This window comes from Equus asinus, chromosome 21 (assembly GCF_041296235.1).
Source record: "Equus asinus isolate D_3611 breed Donkey chromosome 21, EquAss-T2T_v2, whole genome shotgun sequence".
NCBI lineage: Eukaryota > Metazoa > Chordata > Mammalia > Perissodactyla > Equidae > Equus > Equus asinus.
The window spans coordinates 67,869,082-67,888,527 of NC_091810.1; the positions used below are offsets into that span (position 1 = coordinate 67,869,082).

Sequence of the window (19,446 nt, forward strand, 5' to 3'; positions counted from 1 at the left end):
CTGCCCTAATGGTGTCTTGACACTTAACAAAACGATGATGAAAGAGCCTGAATCACTGTATCAATACAACTCTTCTTAATTGCATGTGACTCCTCTGGCTTTTAGTTTTTGTCTCTTTTTTCAATGACATGAACATTTTAAATGGATGACAAAAAAACATGTGCTTGTTTTTGCCCCTTCAGAAATTCCAAAGTTGATCTAGTAATTTCCTCTTAATCAGTAGGAAAAAAAGTATTTGTCTGGATATCATCCGTAGGGTGGGAGCTTATTTAAAAGGGAGGAAACTGAGTGTTCTGGGTCAGGAGGCTGTGCTGGTGGGCAGGACAGAAAAATCACCACCTTGGGAAGGAGACGGTAGTGACCTACATGTGTGGTCTGCATACCATTTGGTTGGGCAGGTTGGCCAAAATCATAGGCCCAAGTTCTTACTAGAGTTTTATTGATAAGGCCCAAGAGAAATTGAACCTTAAGTTAATATAACATCTTTTGTTCAGAAGCGTGGAGCATTTTATGTTGTTGCTTTATTTCCATATGACACTTGAATTTAGGGGAAGAGAAGGAAGTAAAATTAGTTATTCATTGTAACTTTTCATTTCAAGGCCCTAAATCATCCATTTTAGTGAACTTAAAAGATTTTAAGTCCTTGAAGCCAGTACCTTGGAAATGATGCAAAAATCTCTCCAATTTTTTTTCATTAACCTGCATTTTTATTTTTACAATACATTTAAAAAATTATGTTAACATTTACCTCCTAGGATTAATATGAGGACTGAATCAAATAGCATTTATGAAACTGCTCAGTGTTCAATAAATACCCAATAAACATTCCTTCCTAATATGTTTAGTACCTGTACCCCAAATATCTTACAAATAAGGTCTTTGTATAATCTATATCACATCTACCATTTTTGCTGTGGTAAAAAACATACCACAATATCTACCCTCTTAACAAATATTTAAGTGTACAGCACAGTGTTAACTATAAGCACAATGTTGTACAGTAAATCTCTAGAACTTTCCATCTGTTTTTCCTTATCCCGTAAGAACTATAGCTATAGTTTATTTTTGTGAGGTAAGTTGGTGTTATTTCCCTCCACTTTGTTGATAACCTAAGGAACTTAAGTTTGTTTAATATAATTAATCTGTGAGCAAAAAGGGAAGGAATGACCAACAGTTTCCGAGTCCTACCTGAAGTGCATGTGTGTATTTTTCCCTGTAGACTTTTCCCCACCGACTTGTTTGAGATCTTCATCGATATAGGACATTATGTTCGTGATATCAGTGCTTATGAAGAATTGGTATCCAAGCTGAATTTATTAGTGGTAAGTCTTGAGATTTAACTATTTTGGCAGGCTGCTATGTGGTCAGGATGGAATTTATCATAGCGACCCATTTCCTTTTTATTTTTTGGTTAGGAGGATGAACTGAAGCAAATTGCTGAAAATATCGAAAGCATTAATCAGAATAAAGCTCCTTCAAAATATATAGGCAACTATGCAATTTTGGATCATCTTGGAAGTGGAGCTTTCGGCTGTGTTTACAAGGTGAATTTGTCCCTGGGGAACAATATTTCTATATTTCCGAGCAGGCCAGATGTCCCACTTGCACACCCACATGCAATTGAATTGGAGCTCTCATTAGTGAAAAATACGTATAAAAGTTAGAACAATTGTTTTCATTCATCAGATAGCTGCACTGATGTTGTCTTATTTTAGCTCTCAGCTCTAGAAGTTGGTCACTGACCTTTGAAGACAAAAGCCGTTATTAAACTCTCACAAAAAAATAGTCAAAATGGCTCATCCTAGTGCATGACACATTCTCTAAATTCACACTAGCGTTTCTACATTTACCCAGAAAATCCTATTGAATAGTGCAAACTGACCCAGGAGATACCAATTTTTTGAGCTGAGCTTCATGTAAATACAGGTAGAATTTTAAAAGTTCTGTGACTTATTTAGATGACTTGGTTTAATCGTGTGACCTTATTAATCTATCTTTCTTCCCTTTTTTACCCCTACCCCATTCTTTCTTTTTGTTTTGATCTTCCTTATTTTAGGTTAGAAAACGTAGTAGTCAAAATCTTTTAGCAATGAAGGAGGTCAATTTACATAACCCAGCATTTGGAAAGGATAAAAAAGATCGGGACAGCAGTGTAAAGAATATTGTTTCTGAATTAACCATAATTAAAGAGCAGGTAAATGTTTTTATTGTTTATGAAGATGTTTTCCTTAAATAAATGTCATCAAAAGAAAGTAGAGTTCTTGTGCTAGTCTTGTGCATTCAGTTTAAGAACTGGTTCTGTTTAAAATAATTGACATTGAGGTGGTGATATGTTAGCCAGCTTTTTGCCTGAGGCTTGACATTGAACCATAGAAACATTTTCTGGAGTTTAAGTCAGGGCAAGGGGTGCAGAACAATTGAGTTTATGGCACAGAGCGCCTCAAATATGAGAAATCCTCTTGTAAGCGTATCCATTTCCTTCTCATTATTTCGTAGAATATTTGGCTATTTAGTTACATGCATAAAAATATGGCTAAGAGTTCCTTGAGTTTTGTCAAGTGAAATCAAGCTGTTAACATTCCTCAAATGTGGCTTATTAAATCTAAAATGTGAATTTTGAAGTTGGGTTCTTATTTATTGGCATGAGTAGAATATTCTGACATAATGTAACAACTCAATTAACTATCATTATGAAAGTTTGTTTGGGGAGAAAGAATAAACATGTCAGAAGAGAAACGGGATTCTTTTTGTGATCCAAGAACACAGTGGTTCCTTTTTCAGCTCTGCTTATCTGGACGTTCATTACAGAGACTGTTCATTTATAACTCCTGTGGAGAGCTATCAGCTTCCCAGCTCTTTGTTCTCCAGTAGTTAAATTTGCACAGCATCTGTGCTGGGTCATAAAGAACACCATAAATATGATGGCCTTTATTCATCTGCAGATCTTTATTGAAATCTACAGTTCTACTCTATAAATTACAGTAAATATTATCATTAATCGTTTATTTTATTGTTGACTTTTATACCAATAGATTAGATTTTTAAAAGTTAGTGTTTGCTCATGTTTAGGATACTCCAGCCTTCAGCAGAATGCTGTTCCATTATAGCACAAGCCTGCAACATGGCTTTTGCCCTAAGCTGCTGCAGTTTTTTTATTTGAACTGATATAGTCCTGGCCAGTGAGCTAGGTCTAAAATATGGTTCCGGTTGCTCACCTGGTCTCATACTGTTTAAAATCTGCTGGATCCTTGCTAGTTGATGAGGTAGACCCTTTGTTTTAGCATATTTCCTACGAAAAGAAGGTATGAGGGTGGAGCCATGTAAGAGGCATCTGCTTAGACTTTGAGATAACTCAAAATTGTACAACTGCACTCTCTCTCACCAGAGGATTGAACCAATGGAAAGGATAATAACATTGAGGCCTAAAAGGAGGAGGTAATGGCAGACAGAATCCACAGAAATGGGACTAGAATGGGAGACTGTATTTGTTAAGATTAAGAGTAAGCTACAGTAACAAAGAGACTCCACAATACAGGGACTTAAAGAAGAGATCTCGCAGTACAATGGGCTATTTTACTTTCATGTGGTAATCCCAAAGTGAGCCAACCAGGTTAGTAGTGTTCTCTGCACCATGCAGTCATTACGGGTTGCCAGTTCTTTCTCTCTTACAGCTTCACTACCTTCTAGGGCACTGTCTTCCCCTGCACAGTTGGAATTGCCATAGGCACATTCATATCCAAGGTGGGAAGGGAAAGAGCATGGGAGTAGGGACACTCCCACTGTTTAGGCTCAGAGCCAAGAGCACGTGTTTCCCCTCACTCTCCATTGGTGAGAATAAAGTGACACGCCCTCTCCTGGCTGCAAGAGAGGCTGAGAGATGTGATCCCTGCCTGGGAAGCCATGTCCTGCCACAACTCCATTGTAATGGAAGAGTGGAAGAGCAGGTTTTCTGTGGACAGCCAGCCGACTCCCCTTCAAAAAGGCAAGAAGAAAGACTGAAAAGAGATGCAATCCATTTATAGATGTAATGGTGACTATTCTGAGATAAAACATTCCTAGAAACTGAAATTATATATAAACAACTATACAAATTTTAGTATTCTTGTAGAAAATGACTTCAAAAAAAAAAAAAGAATCCATGTTACATCCTAAGATAAACTTATGTCAAACAGAAATTGTACTGAGCACTTTTTAAAACTGAGATACAATTGACATACAACATATTAGTTTCAGATGTATAACATAATGATTCGATATTTGTGTATATTGCAAAATGATCACCACAATAAATCTCATTAGCATCCATTACCACACATAGTTACAATTTTTTTTATTTCTTCTGATGAGAGCTTTTAAATGGCAAGGAATACTTTATTCAAGACTACTACAATAGGGGTCAAACTATTGCAATAGGAGAGAGACTGAACTCAACTCTGAACACGACAGGGGTAGCTGGTGATTTATAACCAAAAGGCAGGGTGAGAGGGTCAGTGGATGGAAAATTACTAAGAGGAACTTGGTTAGGTATGGAGGTTGGAGGGAGAGAAACTTGATTAGATAACAAGGGTGGGGGGTGATGAAGAACTCATTAGATAACAAGGTAGGGGGGATGAGGAACTTGATAGGATATCAGCTGTGAGGAGATTCTTGCTTAACTGGCTTAGTGGGATTCTTGCTAAAACTGGACAGGCCAAGGATGAGGCCTAGTCAAGAAGAAGGCTCAGGGAAGCCTGGGTAAAATTTGGCCAAGGAGGGAGTTTGTATCAACTATTATTATAACTTAAGTTAAATTATAATTTACATGGAGTTAATAATTCTTAGGTTATTTGAGTTTCAAACTCATCATTTTGGAGAGCTTAGGAAGACACCAATAGTGCAAACAGACACAAGCAGTGTAAGTAAATATTTAAGTGGTGTGGAGAGGTAAAGAGCAACCATCTATGTATTCAACGTAAGTTGCTTCCTTTCAGTTTTCTCCTCTTTGCAGTCGCATGTGGTGTTGGAGGGGATTGCTAAATGAATTCTCCAGCTCCCTTCTAGTTCTGCAGTTCTCTATTTTAGTTAAATTAGGTGATAAAGCACAATCAATTTCTAATTCTATTTGATACGGCTGTGAGGGGGAGATTGCTATTTTCAGATTAGCTTTGTAAGTTGCAAATAAAAAGAATCAAGAAAAAAATCTCAATTATATGGTATCTTAAAATGCTTAGTTTTACAAATAAATAGAAATACATTGTTGTTTTCAAATATGAAATCCAACTAAATTGTCTGTGAAAGCAGGTTTGTATTTTGAAGTAGTGTGATGTCTCTTATCTGTTTTCTTATAGCTTTATCATCCCAATGTTGTACGCTATTACAAAACATTTCTGGAAAGTAAGTATGAGTTTTCATATTTCTAATGAAGGAAAAGTATCTTTGTTACATATTTTGACATTAGAATGTCAAAAAATAAGCTTAATCAACTATTTCCTTTTCTTTCTTTGCTATTTATGTGACAGTGGACGATCTTGTGTATTATTTTTCTTTCTTGATCATTGAAACAGTGATATAAACAATGACCTAAAAATAGTTATAAAATACTTAAACTCTCCTATGAAAGACACTGAATGAAGGAATCCACATAGTTATTATAGCTTATTTTCATACACAAAAAAGCACTTAGTAGGATCAGGAGAGAAGAAAACTAAAGGATAGTGGCTTCTTTAAGAAAATAATGGAAAGTTGTTTTTTTTTTTTTTTTTTAAATCAGGTGACATTTTGCGCCGCTAATATAAATTGGGAATGGGCTACAGGTCTTTGAGATTTCTTTTACTTGAAGTTCAGATAATTGCCACAGGGTGGCGATGGAGCCCTGACTAATTCTGCAGGCAGGCAAGCTCTGTAAGGATGATGGCATACCAAACAAAAATGTTGAGATAAAAGTCAAATTCAGGCACTTGTTTAAAGTAATATAGGACCTTTGACCGAAATAATAGAAGTATTGATAAACTCTAATGATGTACATCACATATGAACTTTCAATATAAATCTCCGGTTGAAGGAAGTCTTAAGAAATACAATGCCACGATGGGGGCTTCCTCGCTGCCTCTTCGTCAGTGTATTTTTTATGCAAACCTTTGTGTACTTGGGCCTGTTAGGATTTTACCCATCTCCCTTCCCTAGGTCACTCAGAGGAACTCAGTGCGGAAACTCTCCAGTGAATCCTGCCTCCTTGGCCATTTGTTCTTGATAGTAATTTCCCGTAATTTAGTGTGTATCCCATCAGAGATCAAGACTCACTTCTGACTGGTATTGGAGTGACACACCTTGTCTTAATTTAAAAACAAAATAAAACGCAACCTGACGTCTTCCAAAAAGAATTGCAAGTGGCTTAAAAATACATAAAATGTAATAAAATAGATTAGGAAATTGTGATAAAAGGGAATAATAGGCGAGAGGGGAATAAAAATAAAGCTATAGGCAAGATTGTGCATACAACAAATATTTCTTGTGATTATGGAAAATTGGAAACAATATAAATGTCTATCTTTAGCAGAATGATTAAATAAACTATGATCCATCTATATTGTGGAATATTATGCAACTAGCAGCAAGAATGGTGTGGGTCTGTGTGTACCGACATGTAAGACTGTCGAACAAAAAAAAAATGTTGTATACATGTATATAAGAACATGTATAGTTTGATTTCACTTTTGTATGTATTGTGTACATACATATTTTATATATATCCAAAACATCACAAAAAATACATATCACATACCCTTCTTAATCATTTCTTATTGGTTTAGGGAGAGAAAGTAGAATTTACTCTTTGTTTCTTGGCATCCAAAGCAAAGAGATGAACACAGTCAGTTAGGAGATTTCCAGTATCCGTATGATAAAACCAGGAGAAGTCCAGCTTTCTCTGCTCTTGAGGGACATCACAGAACTTTCTGTCATGGGTGGTGTCTTCGACTATGTCATTGCAAGACCATGGCATGATTCCATTGTAAAATTCTATAAGGTAAATCTATGAGCCTACAGAACAATGCAGTTTAAAATGCAATTTTCTTAATATCTGACTTGAATTAAAGGGTAAATTTTAGACTATTGAGAGCAAAGCTGGGTTTACATGTTCTTGAGGGAATCCGCCATGACTTGAGATCATTCACTTGTCCTCTTTGCCCCTGCCAACCATTCCACATTCTGGCATACACAGAGAATGATAATATTTGCTAGTATAAATTTATGCTAATACGTAGCCTGTAACCAGAAGAGATTGTTGCTCTAGTTGTCCCAAGGCTCCCTCGCCTCTACCCGCTCCGGGGCTGAGTGAATCCATTTCTTAGCACATCGCTAACTCTTCGGTGCTGTGCCCTGCACAATCACTGGGAAGCTCGGATTCTACTTTATAAGTCTTTTCAAAATGCCTATATTGAACTTATATTTCTTTTACTTTTTCCTTATTTTTTATGTAGATGATAGGTTGTACATAGTTATGGAGCTTATAGAAGGGGCCCCTCTTGGAGAGCATTTCAGCTCTTTGAAGGAAAAACAACATCATTTTACTGAAGAAAGACTATGGAAAATATTTATACAGGTACACTTTTATTTTTATTATATTTTTCTGTAAAATAGTAAAGTTCCAAGCTGACTCCTAAGAGACGTGTGTAGTAGTCGTCAGAGGTAATATGTGTATTAGGGGAAATAAAATTTGTTTTTTTATTTGCTGTTTCAGCTGTGCTTAGCTCTTCGGTACTTACACAAGGAGAAGAGGATTGTCCATAGAGATCTGACGCCAAACAATATTATGTTAGGGGACAAGGACAAAGTAACAGTTAGTAAGTACAAAAATCTTAAAATTTTTAACTTAAGATCTTCTGAATATTATTCCAGAGCAGAGCTGTCCAGTAGAACTTTCTGCACTGATGGAAACGTTCTATATCTGCACTGGCCAGTATAGTAGTCACTAGCCACATGTAGCTACTGGGTACTTGAAATGTGGCTGGTGTGACTATTTATATACATGTAGATATTTCAATTTATAAGTTAGTAAGGATTATTATGAATTGTGTGTTTGAATTTCATAGCAAATAGTATATATACACACACATTTATTATTAAATACTGTTAAACAGATTTGTTCTGTTGGGGTATATGGTACCATATACTAACACAGAAGAAATCTGTTTAATCCTTCTTACATGGCTATTTAGACCATATTTTCTTACTAATAGCCAACCCCACATTTTATTTTCTTACTTAGATTAGCTGCAATCATTTCCTTTGGTTACATTTAAATACATTGAGGTTAGTCTTTTATTGTATCCTGATTATTTCTTTCTAAACTTATTTTAACTAATTTTTATATTTACTTTCTGTAATCAATTTCTTACCACACATCAAAATAATTGACAAAATAAAATAGTGCTAAAAAGCTTATATGTTATTCTTTATAATTTATCAATTGTAACCCCCAGTTCTGTTTCCCTAAAACCACACTTTAAATTCTTTTTAGCTTCTCCTTCTGGTATTTGATTTTATGTTGTGATAGTTAAGAATTTAGTTTTCTTATTTCCTCTTCTTCCCCACTACCATCATATCAATACAGTTATAGCACAATTTTGGATTAAATCAATCTTTAGTGTTTACATTATTACTACTGTGTAATTATTCTTCAACGTTGATTACCTTTCTTTTCTCATAGAACTTTTTTTTTCTTGGAGTTAATAGTTGCCTTCTTTTTTGTTGATTTTCCTAGTTTGCTGTGTACGTATTATTTCTTCTTCCCAAATCCTCCAAAGGATTATAAAAGCCTTCTTTTTTTTTTTTTTTTTTGTGAGGAAGGTTGGCCGTGAGCTAACATCTGCTGCCAATCCTCCTCTTTTTGCTGAGGAAGACTGGCCCTGAGCTAACATCCGTGCCCAACCTCCTCTACTTTACATGTGGGATACCTGCCACAGCATGGCTTGATGAGCAGTGCTAGGTCCATGCCCAGGATCTGAACCTGTGAACCCCGGGCCGCTGAATTGGGGTGTGCGAACTTAACCACTACACTACCTATAAAAGCCCTATTTGTACTATTTCCACATGGTCAAACATGACAATTATTCTCAATTTTGTTTCCCTGGGCACCCAATCCTGTAGCTGCTTGCTGTAATGTAGACCAGATTTGACGGCCATAGTCCTGGAACTTTGATTTCTTCCTTTTCTGATTGCAGTCTCTGTTTCTCATATCCTGTGTCTCTCTCTTTCTTTTTTTAACCCCCCTTTTTTACTGAAGTATATCTTCTAGTACTTCCCTAAGAAAGAGTGCTTTGGAGATTATAATTTTTAGATGCTTGCATGTCACGAAATATTTTTATGAGGCCCTCTTAGTTGCTTGGTAGTTTGGCTGGGAGTAGTACTCTCAAATGAAAGTCATTATTTTTTCAAATTTTGAAGGCATTACTTCGGTCTTCTGGTATATATTTTTGCTGTTAGAAAATCCACTGCTATTCTGATTGCTTGGTAGTGAGCTGTTTTATCTCTCTGGAGACGTTTAGGATGTTCTCTTATTGCCTGCTTTGGGTGGGTATCTTTTCACCCGATATGTCTGGAACTAGGTGTGCTCTGAAATCTGAAGCCGGAAACATCAGTTCTGGGAAACTTTCCTGCATTATTTCTTCACTAGTTTTCTCCCCTCTGCTTTCTCTGTTTTCTCTTCTAGAATTTCTATTAGTCTTAGATGTTTTATATACTAAATAATTTCCTAATTTTAAAAAATACTTCTTAGTTTTCAGCTCTTTGTCCCTTTGTTCAGCTTTAGAGTTATTTCTGCAACTTTATTTGCTAGTCCTTCTAGTGAATATTTGATTTTGATTGCAGTACTTTTTTTTTTAAAGATTTTATTTTTTTCCTTTTTCTCCCCAAAGCCCCCTGGTATATAGTTATATATTCTTCATTGTGGGTCCCTCTAGTTGTGGCATGCAGGACACTGCCTCAGCGTGGCTTGATGAGCAGTGCTATGTCTGCGCCCAGGATTCAAACCGACGAAACGCTGGGCCGCCTGCAGCGGAGCACGCGAGCTCAACCACTTGGCCTTGGGGCCAGCCCCTGATTGTAGTACTTTTAATTCCCCCAAACTTTATCTTGTTCTTTATTCCATTTTCATGGAATTCTGCATTTATTGTCTCTCAGGATAATATAGACTTTTCTTTCTTCAGCACTTTGCATTGTTTCATTGTTTCCATATCTTGTAGGCCTACCTTTTGTTTTGTTTTGTTTTTCTGTTTACTTTGATCTCTATTTCCTGTTGGAGACTTTCCTCAAATGTCTCTTGATCCTAGGCTGGCCCTCCATACTTATGAGAAGGACACTAAAAAGTCTGTTGGAAGCTCTGTGGTTCCAGTTAAGCCTGTCATCTGGTGGACTTCAGAGCACCGTGGAACTTTCCCTTTGGAAACTCCCAAAGTTATTACTTAAACTTTCCCCAGAAAGTGCCCCTCCAGTGTCTTGCCTGAGGCAACGTTTATCTGTCTGCTGTCATTCTGGGAGTAGCATGGATGAAGGGGACAAAGGGAACCACATTCATTTGCGAGATTTTCACCTAATTCCCATGAGTTCAGTCCCATTTGGCTTGGTTTTTTCTGGTTCAGTGTCTTTGGGAAATCATCTCTGTTTTTCTGCTAGTGGCAGAGGGAACTCAGTTACTGCTCGTGCTCGGTGTCAGTATGGGAAGGGCCTAGGACTTGATCTCAATTCTGTGTTTTGAGCTCTTTACTTGGCTTCTCACTTGGGCTGCACCCTGGGCTCTGCAGGATGAATGGGCTCCCTTTTGGCCTTCCTATTCTCAGATATGTGGGTTGGGCCCTTGGCTTTGTACCATTCTGTGTCCACTTTCCATTTTTCAAAAATTCATTGGAATATCTCATCCTCTGTTGTCACCAAACCCATTCTCATTGTCCCTGTGGGTTAGTAACTTTTCAAAGAAAATTCCTTTCCCCTCATTTAGCAAAGTTTTGAAAGCTAGAGGAGATAAAAATATATGGTCAGTTCACCTTTTAATCCAAAATGACCAGGCTGGTTACATTAGGTCTACACGCTAGACTTAAGAAAATATCAAACGAAAATATCAAACTGTCGTGTTTGCTCTGTAACTTTAGTAAAAGTATATTTTTTTGCTTGCATTCAAATTATAAAGAACTCCCCGGAAAAAGTTACTTTGTTTTACAAGAATAAGCAAACTTTAATTTTTTTCTCTGTTCTGCCCCTCATTGTCATTCTGCCCAACCTTCTTCCTGTTAATCTTTCTTAGACTTATCCTTAGGAACTAATAATTTTAAAAATTATTTTCAACTTTCAGGACTTTTTGGCTTTAAGTGAGGCAGTATTGTTTTAGTTTCAAATAAAGAAGCAGTGCTAAATCTCAGAACAGAATCTTATTTTAGTCCAGTTTCTCTCCACTAAAGCAATTGTGTGGACGGGCCGTTGATGTGCTACCATTATTTTCAATGAATATAAAGTGGTTTTATGACTAAAAAGATAATCCACAGATATTTGATATTACTCTTGATTTTTAAAATATAATAGTGATGCAATATGTTTTCCAGTGTCTTTCACTATTGATAGAAATTTAGACATTAGACACTCTTATTTTTAATAGAGGTTCTGGTTAAACTAAATCTTATGGCATTAATTTGAAACCAAATATATAGGATTCCCATATTTTGGAAGGTTGAAATGTAGCGGCAATTCATAACCCCTATAAAAATATAGCATGGCGTGTATGTGAAAGCATGTCACCACAAAGGGGCAGCCTTGTCAAATTTTATTTTTGTCTTTTCTTGTGCTAGAAGGTTTATTACTCTTGGAAAAGAAGCACAGAATTGCCAAATGATGTTTAAGATGCATGAGATGAAATATATTGAACACGTAACCAGATAAAAAAGCCTTAGGAAAACTAAAAATTCCCTCATCTCATTTTTCTCTCTGTAGGGGAATTAGATGTTTTAAGATTGAGGTTGGTTTGCAGTTATTTATAGAAGGTGTGCTGGCTGGCGTTTGCCTTCATGAGGCAGCAGAGTAGGGAGTACTAACGTATTTAGGTATGCGTGGTTTTACAAATGGTATCTAATTTTAATGTCTAAATATGTTTCCCTTTAAAAGACTGTATCTTTTTGTTTGTTTTTGCTGAGGAAGATTCCTCCTAAGCTAACATCTGTGCCAGTCTTTCTCTATTTTGTGTATGGGTCACTGCCACAGCACAGCCGCTGCCAGATGGTATAGGTCTGTGCCCAGGAACCGAACCCAGGCCACTGAAGCCGAACTTAACCACTAGGCCACAGGGCCAGCCCCTAAAAGACTGTATCTTTTAATAGCTTGTGCCAGGAAATATGTCCAAATCTTGCCCCTGCATTTGTTTGCAGGCTTGGAGGCCACACAAAGAAACAGACCCCAACTCAGTGGCACACTGAGCAAAACACAGTCAAAGTTAGCTCTATATATGCCACCTGCCAAGTAAGATCCACATGGGGCCATCTCCCTACAGAATGACTCTGAAGGAGGAAATCTGCTGAAAATGAACTTGCCCTTGAACCCGCCATTTCACATTTCTTGGCTTTTTCAAATATTCACAATATTTAATATTTAATGTAAATCCTACCTGCCTCCTTTTATCCCCTGCTCCCAAATAAAAAAGAAAGGAAAAGGAAAAAACAAAACTCATCTGACTATATATTATAGATTTCAGATGGCCTTTAGTGCATGACTCAAGAGGCCACATGTTCATCCTGCAACCAAGCAGGCTGTGCATATTTCTAGATGTTTCTCAAACGACATTTGGCTGTTGCTCCTGATAATAGCAATGAGGACATACTTCATTCAATGGAACATTTATCAAAAGCTTGAATGCTCATCAAATGCCATCATATGCCAGGCAGATGGGGATGGACATAGGACAAAAGCCCTGGTCTCTGTCTCCTGACCTCATGGTCTTATGGTGAAGACTGTCCTCAGTTCTTCACTCAGCAATTATTTCCTCAGCTGCGACATCCTGCAGTGAACAAGATAAGTATGACAGATGTGGCCACATCTTCATGGGGCTTATAGTTGTATTACAGGGTGATAAAGGCTAGAATGTTGTCAACGCTATTGTATTAGTCAGGGTAGGCCATGTTATGCTGCAGTAACAAGTAATGTGGAACTCTCAGCAGCTTAAAACTGTGGCAAATGTTCCTAAGGACAAATCCAGCTGTGGCCTGTTTTTGTATGTCTTGTGAGCTTAAAATGGTTATTATATTATATATATATATTTTTTTTCTATTCAACTCGTTGCAAAATTTTTTTAATTTATTTATTTTATTGCAGTAACATTGGTTTATAACATATAAATTTCAGGTGTACATGGTAATATGTTTTGAATTCTGTGTAGATTACATCATCTTCACCCAAAGACTAATTACAATCCATCACCAAACACATGTGCCTAATAACCTCTTTCACCCTCCTCCCTCCCCGCTTCTCCTCTGGTAACCACTAATCCAATCTCTGTTGCTATGTGTTTGTTTGTCATTGTTTTTATCTTCTACTTATAAGTGAGATCATATGGTATTTGTCTTTCTCCCTCTGACTTATTTCTCTTAGCATAATGCCCTCAAGGTCCATCCATGTTGTCACAAATGGCTGGATTTCATCATTTCTTATGGCTGAGTAGTATTCCATTGTGTATATATACCACATCTTCTTTATCCATTCGTCCCTTGATGGGCACCTAGGTTGCTTCCAAGTCTTGGCTATTGTGAATAATGCTGTAATGAATATAGCAGGGCATGTATCTTTATGCATTCATGTTTTCATATTCATTGGATAAATACCCAGCAGTAGAATAGCTGGATCATATGGTAGATCTATTCTTAATTTTCTGAGGAAACTCCATACTGTTTTCCATAGTGGCTGCACCAGTTTGCACTCCCACCAGCAGTGTATGAGGGTGCCCTTCTCTCCATCTGCTCTCCAATACTTGTTGTTTCCTGTCTTGTTAATTATAGCCATTCTGACCAGAGTGAGGTGATATCTCAGTGTAGTTTTGATTTGCATTTCCCTGATAGCTAATGATGTTGAACATCATTTCTTGTGCCTGTTGACCATCTATATATTTTCTTTGGAGAAATCCCTGTTCAGATCTTTTGCCCATTTTTAAATTTGGTTGTTGGTTTTTTTGTTGTTAAGATGTATGAGTTCTTTGTATTTTTTGGATATCAACCCCTTATCTGATATATGGTTTGCAAATATCTTCTCTCAATTGTTGGATTGTCTTTTTGTCTTGTGATGGTTTCCTTTGCTGTGCAGAAACTTTTTAGTTTGATGTAGTCCCATTTGTTTATTTTTTCTATTGTTTCCCTTGCTCAGTCGGACATTTTATTTGAAAAAATGCTTCTTAAGACCATACTGCTTCTGTTTTCTTCTAGAAGTTTCAGTGTTTCAGATCTTACATTCAAGTCTTTAATACATTTTGAGTTGATTTTTGTGCATGATGTAGATAATTGTCTACTTTCATTCTTTTGCATGTGGCTGTCCAGTTTTCCCAAAACCATATATTGAAGAACCTCTCATTTCTCCATTTATGTTCTTGGCTCCCTTGTTGAAAATTAGTTGTCTATTTATGTGTTGGATTATTTCTGGGCTCTTGCTTCTGTTCCATTGATCTGTATGTCTGTTTTTGTGCCAGTACCATGCTATTTTGGTTACTGTCGCTTTGTAGTATACTTTGAAATCAGGGAGTGTGATACCTCCAGTTTTGTTCTTTTTCATCAGGATTCCTTTTGCTATTAGAGGTCTTTTGTTGTTCCATATAAATTTTAGGATTGTTTGTTCTATTTCTGTGAAAAATGTTGTTGGAACTTTGATAGGGATTTCACTGAATCTGTAGACTGCTTTAGGAAGCATGGACATTTTAACTATGCTAATTCTTCCAATCCAAGAGCACGGAATATCTTTCAGTTTCTTTGTGTGTTCTTCAATTCTTTCAACAATGTTGGATCCCTTTTCTTTCTTTTTATTGCCTGGTTGCTCTGGCTAGGACTTCCAATACTGTGTTATATAAGAGTGGTGAAAGTGGGCATCCTTGTCTGGTTCCTGTTCTTAGAGGGATAGCGTTCAGTTTTCTCCATTGAGAATCATAGTAGCTATGGGTTTGTCATATATGGCCTTTATTATGTTGAGATATTTTCCTTCTCTACCCATTTTATTTATAGTTTTTATCATAAATGGATGCTATATCTTGTCAAATGCTTTCTTTGCATCTATTAAGATAATCATGTGATTTTTATTGTTCATTTTGTTAATGTGGTGTATCACATTGATTGATTTGTGGATGTTGAACCATCCCTGCATCCCTGGAATAAATCCCACTTGATAACGGTGTATGATCTTTTTAATGTATTGTTGTATTCGATTTGCTAGTATTTTGTTGATGATTTTTGCACTGATGTTCATCAATGACATTCGCCTGTGATTTTCTTTTTTTGTGTTGTCCTTTTCTGGTTTTGGTATCAGGGTAATGTTGGCTTTGTAGAATGAGTTAGGAAGCTTCCCCTCCTCTTCAATTTTTTGGAAGAGTTTGAGAAGGATAGGTATTCAGTCTTCTTTGAATGTTTGGTAGAATTCACCAGGGAAACCTTCTGATCCCAGACTTTTATTTTTTGGGAGGTTTTCATTTTCTGCTTTGATCTCCTTACTGGTGACTGGTCTATTCAAATTCTCTCTTTCTTCTTAAATCAGTTTTGGAAGGTTTTATGAGTCTAAGAATTTATTCATTTCTTCTAGATTATCCAATTTGTTGGCCTATAGCTTATGATTCTAAGAATTTATTCATTTCTTCTAGATTATCCAATTTGTTGGCCTATAGCTTTTCATAGTATTCTCTTATAATCTTCTGTATTTCTGAGGTGTCCATTGTAATTTCTCCTCTGATTTCTTATTTTATTTATCTGAGTCTTCTCTCTTTTTCTCTTGGTACATCTAGCTAAAGCTTTGTCAATTTTGTTTATCTTTTCAAAGAACCAGCTCTTGGTTTCATTGATTTTTTTCTATTGTTTATTTAGTCTCTATTTCATTTATTTCTGCTCTGATTTTTATTATTTCCTTCTGTCTGCTGATTTGGGGCTTTGTTTGCTCTTCCTTTTCCAGTTCCTCTAGGTGCACTGTTAGATTGATTATTTGGGATTTTTCTTGTTTGTTGAGGTAGGCCTGAATTGCTATAAACTTCCCTCTGAGAACCACTTTTGCTCTATCCCATAGATTTTTGGCATGTCGTATTTTCATTTTCATTTGTCTCCAGGTATCTTTTGATTTCTCCTTTGTTTTCTTTGTTGACTCAATAGTTGTTCAGTAGCATTTTGTTTAATCTCCACATATTTTGGCTTTTCTGATTTTCTTCATGCTTTTGATTTCTAGTTTCATACCCTTTTTATCAGAAAAGATGCCTGGTATTATTTCAATCTTCTTAAATTTATTGAGATTTATTTTGTGGCCTAATATGTGATTAGTCCTGATGAATGTTCTATGAGCATTTGAAAAGAATATGTATTCTGAGTTTTTTGGGTGGAATGTTCTATATATATTTACTAAGTCCATCTGGTCTAATGTGTTGTTTAAAGGTGATGTTTCCTTATTGATCTTTGATTTGGATGATCTATCCATTGGTGTAAGTTGAGTGTTAAAGTCCCCTACTATTATTGTGTTACTGTCTATTTCTCCTTTCATTTCTGTTAATAATTGCTTTATATATTTAGGTGCTCCTATGTTGGATGCATAGATATTTACAGGTGTTATATCCTCTTATTAGGTTGTTCCCTTATCATTATGTAGTGCCTTTCTTTGTCTCTCCTTACAGTTTTTGTTTTAAAGTCCATTTTGTATGATATAATTATTGCTACCCAAACTTTCTTTTCTTTGCTATTTGCATGGAATATCTTTTTCCATCCTTTTACTTTCAGTTTGTGAGTGTCTTTAGGTCTGAAGTGTGTCTCTTGTATGCAGCATATATATGGGTCTTGTTTTTTTATCCAATCAGCCACCCTATGCCTTTTGATTGGAGCATTTAGTCCATTGACATTTAAAGTAGCTATTGATAAATATGTATTTATTACCATTTTGTTACTTTTTCTGGGTGTTTTAGTAGTTCTTCTCTGTTCCTTTCTTCTTCTCTTGTTCTTTTCCTTGTGGTTTGATGGCTTTCTTTAGTAACATGTTTGATTTCCTTTCTCTTTCTTGTTTGTGTATTTATTATAGGTTTCCTGTTTGTGATTACCATGAGATTCATATATAATAATCTATGTATATAGCAGTCTATGTCGAGTTGATAGTCTCTTTAGTTTGACTTTCTAAAAGCTCTACTCTTTTACTCCCCTCCTCTAACATTTTATGTTTTTGAAATCATATCTAACCTCTTATTTTGTATGTGTCTATCATTACCCTCTTATCATTGAAATAGGTAATTTTAGTACTTTTGTCTTGTAACTTTCATATTATCTTCATAGGTGGTTTATCTACTACCTTTACTCTATTTTTATCTTTACCAGCGAATTTATTGCCTGTTTTCTTTTTCTTTTTTTGGATAATTTTATTATTCCTATTGTGGTCTTCTCTTTTCCACTTAAATAAGTCCCTGTAGCATTTGGTGTAAGGCTGGTTTCTTGGTGATAAACTCCTTTAGTTTTTGCTTGTCTGGGAAACTCTTTATCTCTCCTTCCACTCTGAATGATATCCTTGCTTGATAGAGTATTCTTGGCTGTAGGGTTTTTCCTTTCAGTACTTTAGATATATCATGCCACTCCCTTCCAGCCTGTAAGGTTTCTGCTGAGAAGTTAGCTGATAGCCTTATGGGGTTTCCTTTGTATGTCACTTGTTGCCTTTCTCTTGCTGCTTTTAGGATTCTCTCTTTATCTTTAATTTTGGACATTTTAATAATAATGTGTCTTGGTGTGGGCCTCTTTGGATTTATCTTGTTTGGCACTCTCTGTGTTTCCTGTACTTCGATGTTTGTTTCCTTCCTTAGGTTAGGAAACTTTTCGGCTATTATTTCTTCAAATAGATTCTCTGCCCTTTTGTCCTTCTCTTCTCCTTCTGGGACACATATAATATGGATGTTAGTGTGCTTGATGTTGTCCCAGAGGTTCCTTAGACTGTCCTCTTTCTTTTAATTCTTTTTTCTGTTCAGCTTGGATGATTTCCTCTAGATTTTTGTCCAGCTCACTGATCCATTCTTTTGTATCTTCTACTCTGCTATTGAGTCCCTGTGGTGAATTTTTCATTTCCAGTATTGTATTCTTCATTTCTGATTGGTTCTTTTTTATATTTTCCAATTCTTTGTAGATGTTCTCACTGCGTTCATCCAGTCTTCTCCCAAGATCAGTGAGCATCTGTATGAGTTTTTGTCCCTTTCAGGTAGATTGCTTATTTCTGTTTCATTTACTTCTTTTTCTGGGATTTTGTCCTATTCCCTTCCTTGGAATGTATTCCTTTGCCTCTTCATTTTGCCTTTTTCTCTGTGCTTATATCTAGGTATTAGGTAAGTCAGCTATGTCTCCTGATCTTGGAGAAGAGGCCTTATGTAGGAGATAGTTTTTGAGGCCCAGCAGTGTGCCTCCTTCTTGTCACCAGTCCAAATGTCCCAAGGAGTGGCCCCTGTGTGGGCTTGTGTGTCCTTCTGTTGTGGCTGAATTGCTCTTGTTGAAGTTACCCAGGGAGCCTATGCTTTCCCCACCTGTCTGGATGTTTATCAATGAGGTTTGTGGAGCATAGTTCCACAAACAGCACAGTTGGCTGCAAGGTCTCATAGCACACTCCCTTTGCAGTTTTTCTGTTAGGTGAGTAGGCCCCCAGCATGGCTGGTTGCTAGGCTCAGGGGCTTGCAATTGCACTATTAGGAGAAAAATAAAAAAATACCTGGATAAAATTGAAAATGAAAATACACCATGCCAAAATTTATTCGATACAGCAAAAGTGGTTCTAAGAGGGATGTTTATTGCAATTCAGGCCTACCTCAACAAACCAGAAAAATCTCAAATAAACAATCTAATAGTGCACCTAAAAGAACTAGAAAAAGAAGACAAACAAAGCCCTAAATCAGTAGAAGGATGGATATAACAAAAATCAGAGCAGAAATAAATGAAATAGGGGCTAAAAGAAAAACAGAAAAAAATCAATGAACCTAAGAGATGGTTTTTGAAAAGACAAACAAAACTGATAAACCTGTAGCTAGATTCACCCAGAAAAAGAAAGAAGTCTCAAATAAATAAAATTAGAAATGAAAAAGGAGAAATTACAATGGACACCTCAGAAATACAGAAAATTATAAGAGAATACTATGAGAAGCTATACACCTACAAACTGGATAATCTAGAAGAAATGGATAAGTTCTTAGAATCATACAACCTTCCAAAACTGCATCAAGAAGAAATAGAGAATGTGTTTTAAAGATTGGCC

At 36.3% G+C, this 19,446-nt stretch overlaps 1 protein-coding gene across 7 annotated transcripts in view; it reads left to right on the top strand.

The window, feature by feature from the left end:
- Nucleotides 1-19,446, top strand: part of NEK10 (NIMA related kinase 10) — a 214,473-nt gene that overhangs the window by 66,190 nt on the left and 128,837 nt on the right. For all 7 annotated transcript variants that reach the window (XM_044754603.2, XM_044754604.2, XM_014840925.3 and 4 more), the window contains 6 exons: nucleotides 1,220-1,322; nucleotides 1,416-1,544; nucleotides 2,057-2,194; nucleotides 5,328-5,373; nucleotides 7,458-7,579; nucleotides 7,718-7,820. In XM_044754603.2, coding sequence (XP_044610538.2) covers nucleotides 1,220-1,322; nucleotides 1,416-1,544; nucleotides 2,057-2,194; nucleotides 5,328-5,373; nucleotides 7,458-7,579; nucleotides 7,718-7,820 — 641 coding nt within the window. The remainder of the gene's footprint in view (nucleotides 1-1,219; nucleotides 1,323-1,415; nucleotides 1,545-2,056; nucleotides 2,195-5,327; nucleotides 5,374-7,457; nucleotides 7,580-7,717; nucleotides 7,821-19,446) is intronic.